The 11902-nt window shown below is 52.8% G+C and overlaps 1 protein-coding gene across 4 annotated transcripts in view; it reads left to right on the top strand.

The window, feature by feature from the left end:
* The window catches only part of IL21R (interleukin 21 receptor), a 50594-nt gene extending 39006 nt beyond the window's left edge, over window positions 1-11588 (top strand). For all 4 annotated transcript variants that reach the window (XM_015125835.3, XM_077985695.1, XM_077985696.1 and 1 more), the window contains 5 exons: window positions 2258-2412; window positions 3841-4018; window positions 4478-4577; window positions 5313-5394; window positions 8152-11588. In XM_015125835.3, the coding sequence (XP_014981321.2) occupies window positions 2258-2412; window positions 3841-4018; window positions 4478-4577; window positions 5313-5394; window positions 8152-8901 (1265 nt within the window). In that variant the 3' untranslated portion in view covers window positions 8902-11588. The remainder of the gene's footprint in view (window positions 1-2257; window positions 2413-3840; window positions 4019-4477; window positions 4578-5312; window positions 5395-8151) is intronic.
* Window positions 11589-11902: the final 314 nt, after the last annotated feature.

Below are 11902 nucleotides of genomic sequence, written 5' to 3' on the forward strand. Positions count from 1 at the left end.
GCTGGATGGTGGCAGATTGAAAGTGGAGAAGGTGGCTGGGTGTGGTGGCTCACTTTGGGAGGTTGAGGTGGGTGGATCACTTGAGGTCAGAAGATCAAGACCAGTCTGGCCAACATGGGGAAACTCCTTCTCTACTGAAAATACAAAAATTAGCCAGGCGTGATGGTGCGCAGCTTCTTGGGAGGCTGAGGCTGTGGAATTACTTGAGCTCAGGAGGCAGAGGTTGCAGTGAGCCAAGATCATGCCACTGCACCCCAGCCTGGGTGACAGAGAGAAAGACTCTGTCTGAAAAAAAAAAAAAAAAAGAAAGAAAGAAGAGAAAAAAAGAAGGGAGGGAGGGAGGGAGGGAGGAAGGAAGGAAGGAAGGAAGGAAGGAAGGAAGGAAGGAAGGAAGGAAGGAAGGAAGGAAGGAAGGAAGGAAGGAAATAAACAAGAAGAGAAAGTGGAGAAGGTGAGGGCAGAGGCCTGCAACTCCTCTCTGACACTAATAGACACTTGCCACTCAGTTCCTCTGAAGTTACCGCCTCCTGCTAAATAGCTTCATCCCTTTGAACAAGCCCCATGATACGGGAACTGGGCCCATTTTACAAGAGAGGAATTTGAGGCCCTTAACATATTGTGTTCTGCTCAAGTTCATGAAATGTCCTTCGAATGGAGCAAAAACAGAATGCCGGCTTTGACCTTCACCTGGAGGCCACCCATGAAAGCTTGCTGTTATGGCTGAGCTCTGCTCTTGCTGGGAGATGCTGAAAGATAGGGACCATCAGATTGGCCTCCCAGGGCCACTGTGGGGTGTCAAACTGCCCAGAGCAGGACAGCCAGGCAGGCTCTGAGTAAATGGCAGCCCTCACCATTAGCATTCATGCTAAGAAGAGTCTTCAACTGCCTGAAGTAGCTGGGGTTGAAAGAAAATGATACCATCATTTAGGAGAGAAATGGAAAAGGAATGGATTTGCCGGGACGCTGCTGAGAATATTTTTGGATGGGTTGCTAACTTTAAAACTTAAGATAGGCCAGGTGCAGTGGCTTGTACCTGCAATCCCAGGATTTTGGGAGGCTGAGGTGGGAGGATCACTTGAGGCCAGGAGTTTGAGACCAGCCTGGGCAAACATAGTGAGACCCCGTTTCTACAAAATAGACAAATAATTAGCCAGGTGTGGTAGCATCCACCTGTAGTCCCAGCTACTTGGGAGGCTGAGGTGGGAGGATGGCTTGAGCCCAGGAGGTTGAGGCTACAGGTGAGCTATGATCGCACCACTGCACTCCAGCTTGGGCAACATAGTGAGATCCTGTCTCTAGGGGGAAAAACCCTTGGAGATTTCACACGATAATTCCAAGGGTCTCCCGTTTCCCATTCTGCACCTCATATTGAAACTTGCCCTTCTGTACATAGAAAGCAGGGTTTCAGATTTCATGTGTATGTGTGCATGTGTGTGTGCATGTGTGTGTGCATGTGTGTGTGCATGCACGTGTGTGCACGTGTGCATGTGTGTGCATGCACATGTGTGTGCGTGTGTGTTGCAAGTGTGGGCATGCGTGTGGGTGTGCATGTGCACGTGCGTATGCGTGTGCATGTGTGTTTCCCTAGAAAACTTAAAAAAGCTGACCACCCTGTGCTGCTGGAGCCATTCACTTTTAACTCTTTTATTTCTTTTTTCTTTCTTTCTTTCTTTCTTTCTTTTTTTTTTTGAGATGGAGTCTCTCTGTGTAGCCCAGGCTGGAGTGCAGTGGCGTGATCTCGGCTCACGGCAAGCTCCGCCTCCCGGGTTCACGCCATTCTCCTGCCTCAGCCTCCTGAGTAGCTGGGACTACAGGCGCCGCCACCACGCCCGGCTAATTTTTGTATTTTCAGTAGAGACGGGGTTTCACCGTGTTAGCCAGGATGGTCTCGATCTCCTGACCTCGTGATCTACCCACCTCGGCCTCCCAAAGTGCTGGGATTACAGGCTTGAGCCACCGTGCCCGGCCCGACTCTTTTATTTCTTCACAGTCCCTAAAGCTGCTTCATCCCTCTCTGTGACCTGCCCGCCCCTGAGTTTGCAACCCTAATCTCTCAGGTCCCAGATGGATAAACTGAAGCCCAGAGTCGGTAGTACTTTGCCCAAAGTCACTCAGGGTTGTTTGTCTTCATCTCATCCATGATGGGTGAGGCACGGTGGCCGGGGTGGGAGCAGGCAGGACTCCTTCCCATCATCAAATCCTTTTCACCTACAGCAAAATCTCACCCCATTTTCTTTTCCTGGGTTTTCCCACCAAGTCAAGCCGGCTCCCCCTTTCAACGTGACTGTGACCTTCTCAGGACAGTATAATATCTCCTGGCGCTCAGATTATGAAGACCCTGCTTTCTACATGCTGAAGGGCAAGCTTCAGTATGAGCTGCAGTACAGAAACCGGGGAGACCCCTGGGCTGTGGTGAGGAATGTGGGGATCAGTGCAGCTTTGTGGCGGGGGAGGGGAGAGGAGGGAGTGCAAGGGCATCCGGGTGGGAGAGATGGGCGAGTATCATCATTCATGGCCAAGAACAGAGACTAAGGGTGCGAGCATTCCCTTACAGCAGTCCCTCCTCCTCCCCTCACTTCTCCCCCAAGGTAGGAGACCCCTGAATAATCTGTCTTGCCCAAACCTGTCTCCTTGGCTGTCAGCATGCCAAAGAGATTGTCCCTTCCCCAGACTCCACCCCAGGTCTAGTGTAGTCACAATAGAAGAAGTTTCAGAAACGGGGCAATCTGGAAGCTTCCCAATTGCTTAGAATGGCCATAGTTGGAGAGTTTCAGAAGTATCAATGATTAAGAAGGTCCAGCCAGATGCAGTGGCTCACGCCTGTAATCCCAGCAATTTGGAAGGCTGAGGCGGGTGGATCTCTTGAGGTCAGGAGTTCGAGACCAGCCTGGGCAACATGGTGAAACTCCATTTCTACTAAAAATACAAAAATTATCCAGGCATGGTGACATGTACCTGTAACCCCAGCTACTCTGGAGGCTTAGGCAGGAGAATCGCTTGAATCCAGGAAGCGGAGGTTGCAGTGAGCTGGGATCACGCCATTGCACTCTAGCCTGGGCAACAGAGCAAGACTCGATCTCAAAAAAAAAAAAAAAAATGTCCAGTGTTAGAGGCCCATTGTTTCAAACATGAAGGCTTTGAGAGATGTCCTTCCAGCCCACTATTTAGAATAGTCACAGGTGAGACCCTGTCTCTAAAAAATAAAAATAGTAATAATGATAGAACAGTCACAGCTGAAGAGTCCTAGAATTGTCCATCCTTTGGAATGGCCCCAGCTGGAGATGGCCATGAGTGCCATACTTTAGAAAGTCCCCAGTGGAAGACTTCCAGAGGTATCCATTGCTAAGATGTCTGTAGTTAAAAGAGTTCCAGAAACGCCCACTATTAGGAATGTCAGTATGTCAACTCTTGGAATTCTTCAACAGTTGAGGACATTCTCAACTGATGTACTGAGACTTATATCGATACATCAGTTGAGAATGTCCTCAACTGTTGAAGAATTCCAAAAGTATGCATTGCCTGGAGTGCCGTCAGACCATTCCCACTCCTGAGGTATGCCCAGTCCTGCAGGGAGAGTCCACTGCCAGGATTGTGAGTGGCTGAATTGGATCAAAGAGAAATCAAACAGAGCATCCTATCACATGCAAGGGCCAGGCAGTGCTGGCAAGTCTGTGCTCCCCATGCCTGAGTCCAGCTACTCAGGCATAGGCTTGATTCTTGTGGGAAGAGAAGAGACACTCAGGCCCTTTGATGGAAGCTGGGAAAAGAGGTGGCTCTGCTGGAGGCGGGGGCTGGCCTGGTTTAACCCTGACCTGGTGCATCCTTTCCTTGTACTGGCAGAGTCCGAGGAGAAAGCTGATCTCAGTGGACTCAAGAAGTGTCTCCCTCCTCCCCCTGGAGTTCCGCAAAGACTCGAGCTATGAGCTGCAGGTGCGGGCAGGGCCCATGCCTGGCTCTTCCTACCAGGGGACCTGGAGTGAGTGGAGTGATCCGGTCATCTTTCAGACCCAGTCAGAGGGTAGGTGTGAAGCTGGGATGGACACCCCACTCCTGGTACGAAATCTTGTCCTGGTCTAGCCACCCTAAGCCCTGAGCTTCCTGGCACAGCTAGGAGGTATTCAGTTGTTCATCCTCAGATGTAGCCCTTCAATGACATTTCTAGAGCCCCTCCTGGCCAGGCCCTGTGTTGGGTGCTAGCTGCTTCTTCTGTTAGGCATTTGATCCTCCTAACTCTGAAGTGGGAATCAGCCCTGTTTTTCAGATGAGATAACTGAGGCTCAGATAAATGAAGTTACTTGCCTGGGGTGAGGAATGAGAACAAGATTTGAACCCAGATCCATCTTACTTCAAGACACTAGAAGTAGCAGCCTCTCCCACCCCCTTCTACTCTACCCCAGACCCATTTCCCACCATGCCTACCCCATGTGGCCTCTGGTAGAGTTGGTGCCATTTAACCCTTTCTTTGCTTCCTTCCCAGAGTTAAAGGAAGGCTGGAACCCTCACCTGCTGCTTCTCCTCCTGCTTGTCATAGTCTTCATTCCTGCCTTCTGGAGCCTGAAGACCCACCCAATGTGGAGGTGAGGCCAGGGGATCAGGAAGGCAGGAAGGTGGTCGGCATGGGCCACTGCCCATCTATGACCCACCCAGGGTTGGAGAACATGCCTGTCAGCATGGTAACAATGACGACGGTGGAATAATAACCAACTCATAGCCACTGTGTGCTGGACACTGTGGAGGGCACTCCCTTCACCCCCATGGCAGCCCTATGAGCATGAGACACTTCAGTTGCCCATATTTTATAAATGAGGAAACTGAGGCATGGAAAGGTCAAGGAATTTGTCCAAAGTCACACAGCTCCCAAGTGGAGAAATTGGGATTGAAACTCTGTCCTTAAACAGAGACCTCAGCTGTGGTCTTGTCCAGTGGGTTTTAAGTTTTGAGGCTCAAGGGGCATCAGGGGCCACTAGGTGGTGGTGAAGAGGTGGCTGTAATACTCCACACCTCTGCAATGGCCTCTGTGCGCACCCCTGGTTGCCGATGAAGAAGTTGAAGCTTAGAAGGGGCAACATTTGCCCAGCACACAACAGGCATCCAAGAACATAATCTAAATATCCCTTCAGGAGCCTGCGATGGAGACTCACTGCTCCCATTTTACAGATGGGGAAACCAAGCCCCAGGGAAGGAGGGAGGCGCCTGGGCTGTGTCTTGTGATGCTTGGAAGTTCCTGTAGGATGAAGCTGGGGAGCATCCGAATGGGAGGCCAGGCTGCCGTCTGGTGATGTCAGGGTCCTCACCCCTCTCTGCCCCCTCAGGCTATGGAAGAAGATATGGGCCGTCCCCAGCCCCGAGCAGTTCTTCGTGCCCCTGTACAAGGGCTGCAGCGGAGACTTCAAGGTGAGCTCCCCACCCTGTGACGAGCTCCTCTGAGCCCCTCCTCCTCTTCAGGAGCCTCACCTCTCCTCACTCCAGGCTCCCCAGCCTTACCCCACAGGCCTAGAGCATCCAGGTCTCAGCCACGCCACAAGCCAGGCCTCAATTTCCCAACGTGCAAAGTGTAGACATTCTTGTAGTGCAGAATTGGCAGAAGAATTAAACAAGATTTGACCAGGTGTAGTGGCTCACGTCTGCAATCCCAACAGTTTGGGAGGCCAAAGCAGGTGGACTGTTTGAGGCCAGGAGCTCCAGAACAGCCTGGGCAACACAGGGAGACCCCCACCACCACTCCACCTCCCCGTCTCTACCAAAACTTTTAAAATCATTCAAGCGAGGTGGTGCACGCCTGTAGTCCCAGCTACTCAGGAGGCTGAGGCAGGAGAATCGTTCACAGGCTGCAGTGAGCTATGATCACACCACTGCACTCCAGCCTGGCCAACAGACAGAGACCCTATCTAAAAAAAAAAAAATCAAAAACAAAGAGTAAACAAAATAATGCAGAATTGACCCAGCCCAAGGAGCCAGACTGGGAGAGGGGGTGAGGCTGGTGGTCTTTTGAGTCACAGATTGCCCCCGTGGTCCTTTCTTAGGTGCCCTTAACCTGGGTTGGAGAGGGAGTGGGTTCTGGGAAGGGTCTGGCCCCAACGTTCACCAAGCCTCCAACTCGCCACCTCCCGCCAGCACCCACAGGTTGTCTGTGCCCATTTACAGCCCTGTCACCCACCCTGCAGCAGTGGGAGGGGCTGCCGCAGAGAGGATGTGGTGAAAGAGGTGGGAGGGGCAGCCCCACCTGCTGCAGCTGAGCCTGAAAGTCAGACAGTGCAGACCTAGAGCATTGATTGAGCTCCTGCTGTCTGCCTGGCGCTGCGCTGGACACCCTTCCTGCCTCACTCATTCTCATATTCACAGCAGCCCCTGCGGAGCGGATGTTCTACTGCCCCCAGGGCACCCACGAGGAGGCCAAAGCTCAGAGTGGGCAGAGAGGAACCTGGACTCTCACCCACATAAGACCCACCCTTTCCTCTTCCCTAAAGCTTAAATATCACATTTATTTTGGGTTGATTTTTACCAATACTCCTATAGCACTTGCCATATACCAGGCAGTCCCCTAGGAGCATCACAAACAGTGACTTATTTAACTCTCACGATGACTCTATGGATGGGTGCTATTATTAGGTCCATTTTACAGATGAGGAAACTGAGGCACCGAGAGGGTAAGTAATGGGCTTAAGGGCACACAGCTGAGAAGTGACTTTAAATCAGTGGTGGTAGTCACATCACAGTTCTGAGATGAGTTTTTGAGGAAGATGAGCTCAAAACAGGGAGATTCCCATTCTCTGGGATTTTCCTTGCCAATTGCATGAGGATTCTGGTGTCATGAGTGGGAGTCTGGACAGGGAAGGGAAGGGGAGGGTCCTTCAAGTTTAAGGGCCACCGCCTCAGCCAGCATCACTCACATCCTTTATCCTCAAAGTATACAAAGGCCTTTCCAAGTGGCTTTTCACTGATCCACTCCACTCATTCATTTTATTAATAGACATTTATTGAGCACCTACTGTGTGCTAGGTACTGGGGCTACAACCATGGACAGAAGAGACAAGACTTATGCCCGGGGGCCAAGTTTCTGTCTGGTGGTGACACATAAACCAGGAGAGTGCTAGGTTTCAAGAAGCATCAAGGAGGAGGGAAAGCAGGAGATGGCTCAGGGGTACCTCAGACGTCAGGCCCTCCTGCCCCCATGTCTCCTTGACTCAGGAATCTTGGCCCCTGCTTGGGCTATGGGACCACCAGTTGGCTGAGTGATCACACTACTAAGGGTAGCAACTCCCTTCTACAAGTAGGGAAACTGAGGCGCAGAGTAGGAAGGGGACACCAGTGGGGCCCCCACTAGGGTAGGAGCACATCACGGTCCTGATTCCTCACTCTCTCTCTCTGTCTCTCAGTGTCTTTGTCTATCTTCACGTCTCTGTCTTTCTCTCTCGATGTCTCTTTGTCTTGTCTGTGTCTGTGTCTGTCTTTCTGTCTGTTTAAACCCTCACCTTGGCTGGGCGCGGTGGCTCACACCTATAATCCCAGCACTTTCGGAGGCTGAGGCGGGTGGATCACCTGAAAGCAGGAGTTCAAGACCAGTCTGGCCAACATGGTGAAACCCCATCTCTATTAAAAATACAAAAATTGGCCGGGCGCGGTGGCTCAAGCCTGTAATCCCAGCACTTTGGGAGGCCGAGACGGGCGGATCATGAGGTCAGGAGATCGAGACCATCCTGGCTAACACGGTGAAACCCCGTCTCTACTAAAAATACAAGAAAATTAGCCGGGCGACGTGGCGGGCGCCTGTAGTCCCAGCTACTCGGGAGGCTGAGGCAGGAGAATGGCGTGAACCCGGGGGAGCGGAGCTTGCAGTGAGCCGAGATCGCGCCACTGCACTCCAGCCTGGGGCACAGAGCAAGACTCCGCGTCAAAAAAAAAAAAAAAAAAATACAAAAATTAGCCGGGTGTGGTGACAGGCGCCTGTAGTCCCAGCTACTTGGGAGGTTTAGGCAGGAGAATCACTTGAACCTGGGAGGCAGAGGTTGCAGTGAGCCGAGATGGTACCACTGCACTCCAACCTGGGCGACAGAGCCAGATTGTCTCAAAAGAATAAAAGTAAAAAAATAAATAAACCCTCACCTTACCCTCATCCTGTGCTAAGACTCTCTCTCTTTTTCTCTTTCACAGAAGTGGGTCGGTGCTCCCTTCACTGGCTCCAGGCTGGAGTTGGGACCCTGGAGCCCAGAAGTGCCCTCAGCCCTGGAGGTGTACAGCTGCCACCCACCACAGAGCCCCGCCAAGAGGCTGCAGCTCACGGAGCTACAAGAACCAACAGAGCTGGTGGAGTCTGACCCCGTGTCCAAGCCCAGCTTCTGGGCGACGGCCCAGAACTCAGGAGGCTCAGCTTACAGTGAGGAGAGGGACCGGCCGTACGGCGTGGTGTCCATCGATACAGTGACTGTGCTAGATGCAGAGGGGCCATGCACCTGGCCCTGCAGCTGTGAGGATGACGGCTACCCAGCCCTGGACCTGGACGCTGGCCTGGAGCCCAGCCCAGGCCTAGAGGATCCACTCTTGGGCGCGGCAACCACAGTCCTCTCCTGTGGCTGTGTCTCAGCTGGCAGCCCTGGGCTAGGAGGACCCCTGGGAAGCCTCCTGGACAGACTAAAGCCACCCCTTGCAGATGGGGAGGACTGGGCTGGGGGACTGCCCTGGGGTGGCCGGTCGCCCGGAGGGGTCTCAGAGAGTGAGGCGGGCTCACCCCCGGCTGGCCTGGATATGGACACGTTTGACAGTGGCTTCGTGGGCTCTGAGTGCAGCAGCCCTGTGGAGTGTGCCTTCACCACCCCCGGGGACGAAGGGCCCCCCCGGAGCTACCTCCGCCAGTGGGTGGTCATTCCCCCGCCACTTTCGAGCCCTGGACCCCAGGCCAGCTAGTGCGGCTGACTGGCTGTCCAGAGCTGGCCAGGCCACTGGGCCCTGAGCCAGAGACAAGGCCACTTGAGCTATGATGTGAAGACACATGTAGCCTTTGGTCTCCTGGATGGGCCTTTGAGCCTGGTGTTTACAGTGTGTGTGTGTGTGCGCGTGCACGTGCACGCGCATATGCGTGCGTGTGTGTGCATATGCGTGCGTGTGTGTGTGTCTTAGGTGCGCAGTGGCACGTCCACCTGTGTGTGTGATTGCATGTGCCTGTGGGCCTGGAATAATGCCTGTGGTACTCCATACATTCACCTGCCCTGTACATATCTGGGCCCACGGAGCTCACCCATGTGCACGAGTGTGCACAGAAAACATGTCTGTGGTCAACAGATGACAACAGTCATCTTCCCTTCTAGGGTCTTGTGTTGCAAGCTGGTCCACAGTACCTCCGGGGCTTTGTGGGATCAGGGCATTGTGTGACAGAGGCCGAGTCCAGCCCTCCAGCTTCTGCCTCCAGGAGCTGCAAGAAGTCCACGTTGTTCCTTATCACCTGCCAGCAGGAAGGGAAAGGGGATGGAGTGAGCCCACAGTGACCCCGGGAATGGGAAGATTTTGGGTGGCCCATGGATGAAGGTCTGAATACCGACTCTGATACCTTCTGGCTGTGCTACCTGAGCCAAGTCGCCGCCCCTCTCTGGTCTAGAGTTTCCTTGTCCGGACAATGGGGAAGGCATGACCCACCTGGGGGAAATTGGCAATGTCACCCATGTACAGTACACAGCCCAGAGCAGACCCTCAATAAACGTCAGCTTCCTTCCTTCTGTGGCCAGAGCCGAGGCGGGCGGGGGTGAGAACATCAATCGTCAGTGACAGCCTGGGTGCCCGAGGGGCCATCCCACTTGCAGAGGGCCACTCAGGGGATTTCCAGGCTTAAAATCAGTCTGTTTCATCTCGTGGAAACAGCTCCCCACCAACCAAGATTTCTTTTTCTAACTTCTGCTACTAAGTTTTAAAAAATTCCCTTTATGCGCTCAAGAGATATTTGTTAAACACCAATTACATAGCAGGCCAAGGCTCATGGGACCCTTCCCCCGTGGCATTCATGGAGGGAGGGTGCAGGCCAGAACCATGCAGTGTGCTCCAGCCACACGTCCTGCTGGGCCCCCCACCCCGCCCCAGTTCAGTCCTGCATCTTACTTGTTCATCCTGGATAACTGAAGGGAGGTCAAGTTTTTTGTCATTGATTTGTCAGAGAACCTGTTGAAGTGTGAATTAAGAAGCTAAGAAAATACTTCTTAGCAACATTTTCTTTTTCTTTTTTTTTTCTTTTGAGACAGAGTCTCACTCTTGTCGCCCAGGCTGGAGTGCAGTGGTGCACTCTCGGCTCACTGGAAACTCTGTCTCCCCGGTTCAAGCGATTCTCCTTCGTCAGCCCCCGGGTAGCTGGAATTACAGGCACCCACCACTACACCTGGCTAATTTTTGTATTTTTAACAGAGCTGGGGCCACCCTGGCCCGGCCTCGTCTTCCCCAAAGGTCAGACTGCAGGCTGCAGGGCCGCGCTGGAGGAGCCGGCTCTGGCTCTCTCATGCTTTTGGAGCAGGGTTGCGTTGGAAGTCAGCAGAAGTCGGTCCTGCTGAAGGCTCCTTCATTTCTCGTCTGTGAAATGGGGTGGCTGGGAGAGGTAGCTGAGAGAATGCATGAGAGTCCTTGGTGCCTGGCCGGAGGCTGGAGGGTTTTAGAACACTGATGGTTATAAGAGTGGGACTGCGAGCCTGGGATCCAGGGGTGTGAGACTTGGACGGGAGCCCAAGAGTAGAAGCACAGCTTCTGCACGGTGGGGGCAGCCCTCAGCACCCCCTGCACCTGCACCCTAGGGACTCTTGGGTCCAGATGTGCTGTGGTTTTCACACCTTCTTGGGGGCAACAGGTTCCAGGAGCCACCTGCAGGTGTCACCTGAGCCCCAGGCTCCCAGGAAACCAGCGCAGCTCTCCTGCACCCAGAGCTTGCTGGGTGGGGGAGGGGAACACAGATGGCTGGGGAGGGCCTGACTGAGGCCAGACTGGGGGGCTCTGGACTGGGGCAGACGAGGCTTCTCAGGATCCCACCTTTGAAGGGAACTCAGTCCATAAACACAGAGGAGCAAAGTTGGAGGCCAGGCGCAGTGGCTCACACCTGTGATCCCAGCACTTTGGGAGGCCAAGGCAGGTGGATCACTTGAGGCCAGGAGTCCAAGACCAGCCTGGGCAACATAGCAAGGCCCCAACTCTACAAAAATTATTATTTTTAAAAAAAATTAGCCGGGCGTGGTGGTGCTTGCCTGTAGTCCCAGCTGCTCAGAACGCTAAGGTGGGAGGATCGCTGGAGCCCAGGAGTTTGAGGCTGCAGTGAGCTGTGTGATTGCACCGTTGCACTCCAGCCTGGGTCACAGATCAAGACCCTGTCTCTTAAAAATAAAAGTTGGAGACGAGAGCTGGCTCATCACCTGAAAGGACGGATTAGTAGGTAGGAGGGTGGGTGGAGGATGGTTGAATGTGTGGATGGATAGGAGGATGGTATTAAGTTGGTGCCAAAGTCTTTGCTATTACTCTTAATGGCTTTAATAAAGAACTTGAAGGAAGAACGGTTGGTTGGATAGACAGAGATAAACGCATACTGGAAACAAAGTAAAGATAAAACACAAGTCATACCAGGCCAGCAACTCTGTCTATTTTGTTCACTTTGTCTATGTCTTATTTGTTCATCCTGGATAACTGAAGGGAGGTCAAGTTTTTGTGATTGATTTGTCAGAGAACCTGTTGAAGTGTGAATTAAGAAGCTAAGAAAATACTTCTTAGCAACATTTTCTTTTTCTTTTTTTTTTCTTTTGAGACAGAGCCTCACTCTTGTCGCCCAGGCTGGAGTGCAGTGGTGCAATCTCGGCTCACTGCAAACTCTGTCTCCCCGGTTCAAGCGATTCTCCTTCTTTAGTCTCAGCCTGGCACATAGTAGGCACTCAATAAAGCCTGATTTGTA

The sequence above is a fragment of the Macaca mulatta genome, chromosome 20, assembly GCF_049350105.2.
Source record: "Macaca mulatta isolate MMU2019108-1 chromosome 20, T2T-MMU8v2.0, whole genome shotgun sequence".
Taxonomy (NCBI): domain Eukaryota; kingdom Metazoa; phylum Chordata; class Mammalia; order Primates; family Cercopithecidae; genus Macaca; species Macaca mulatta.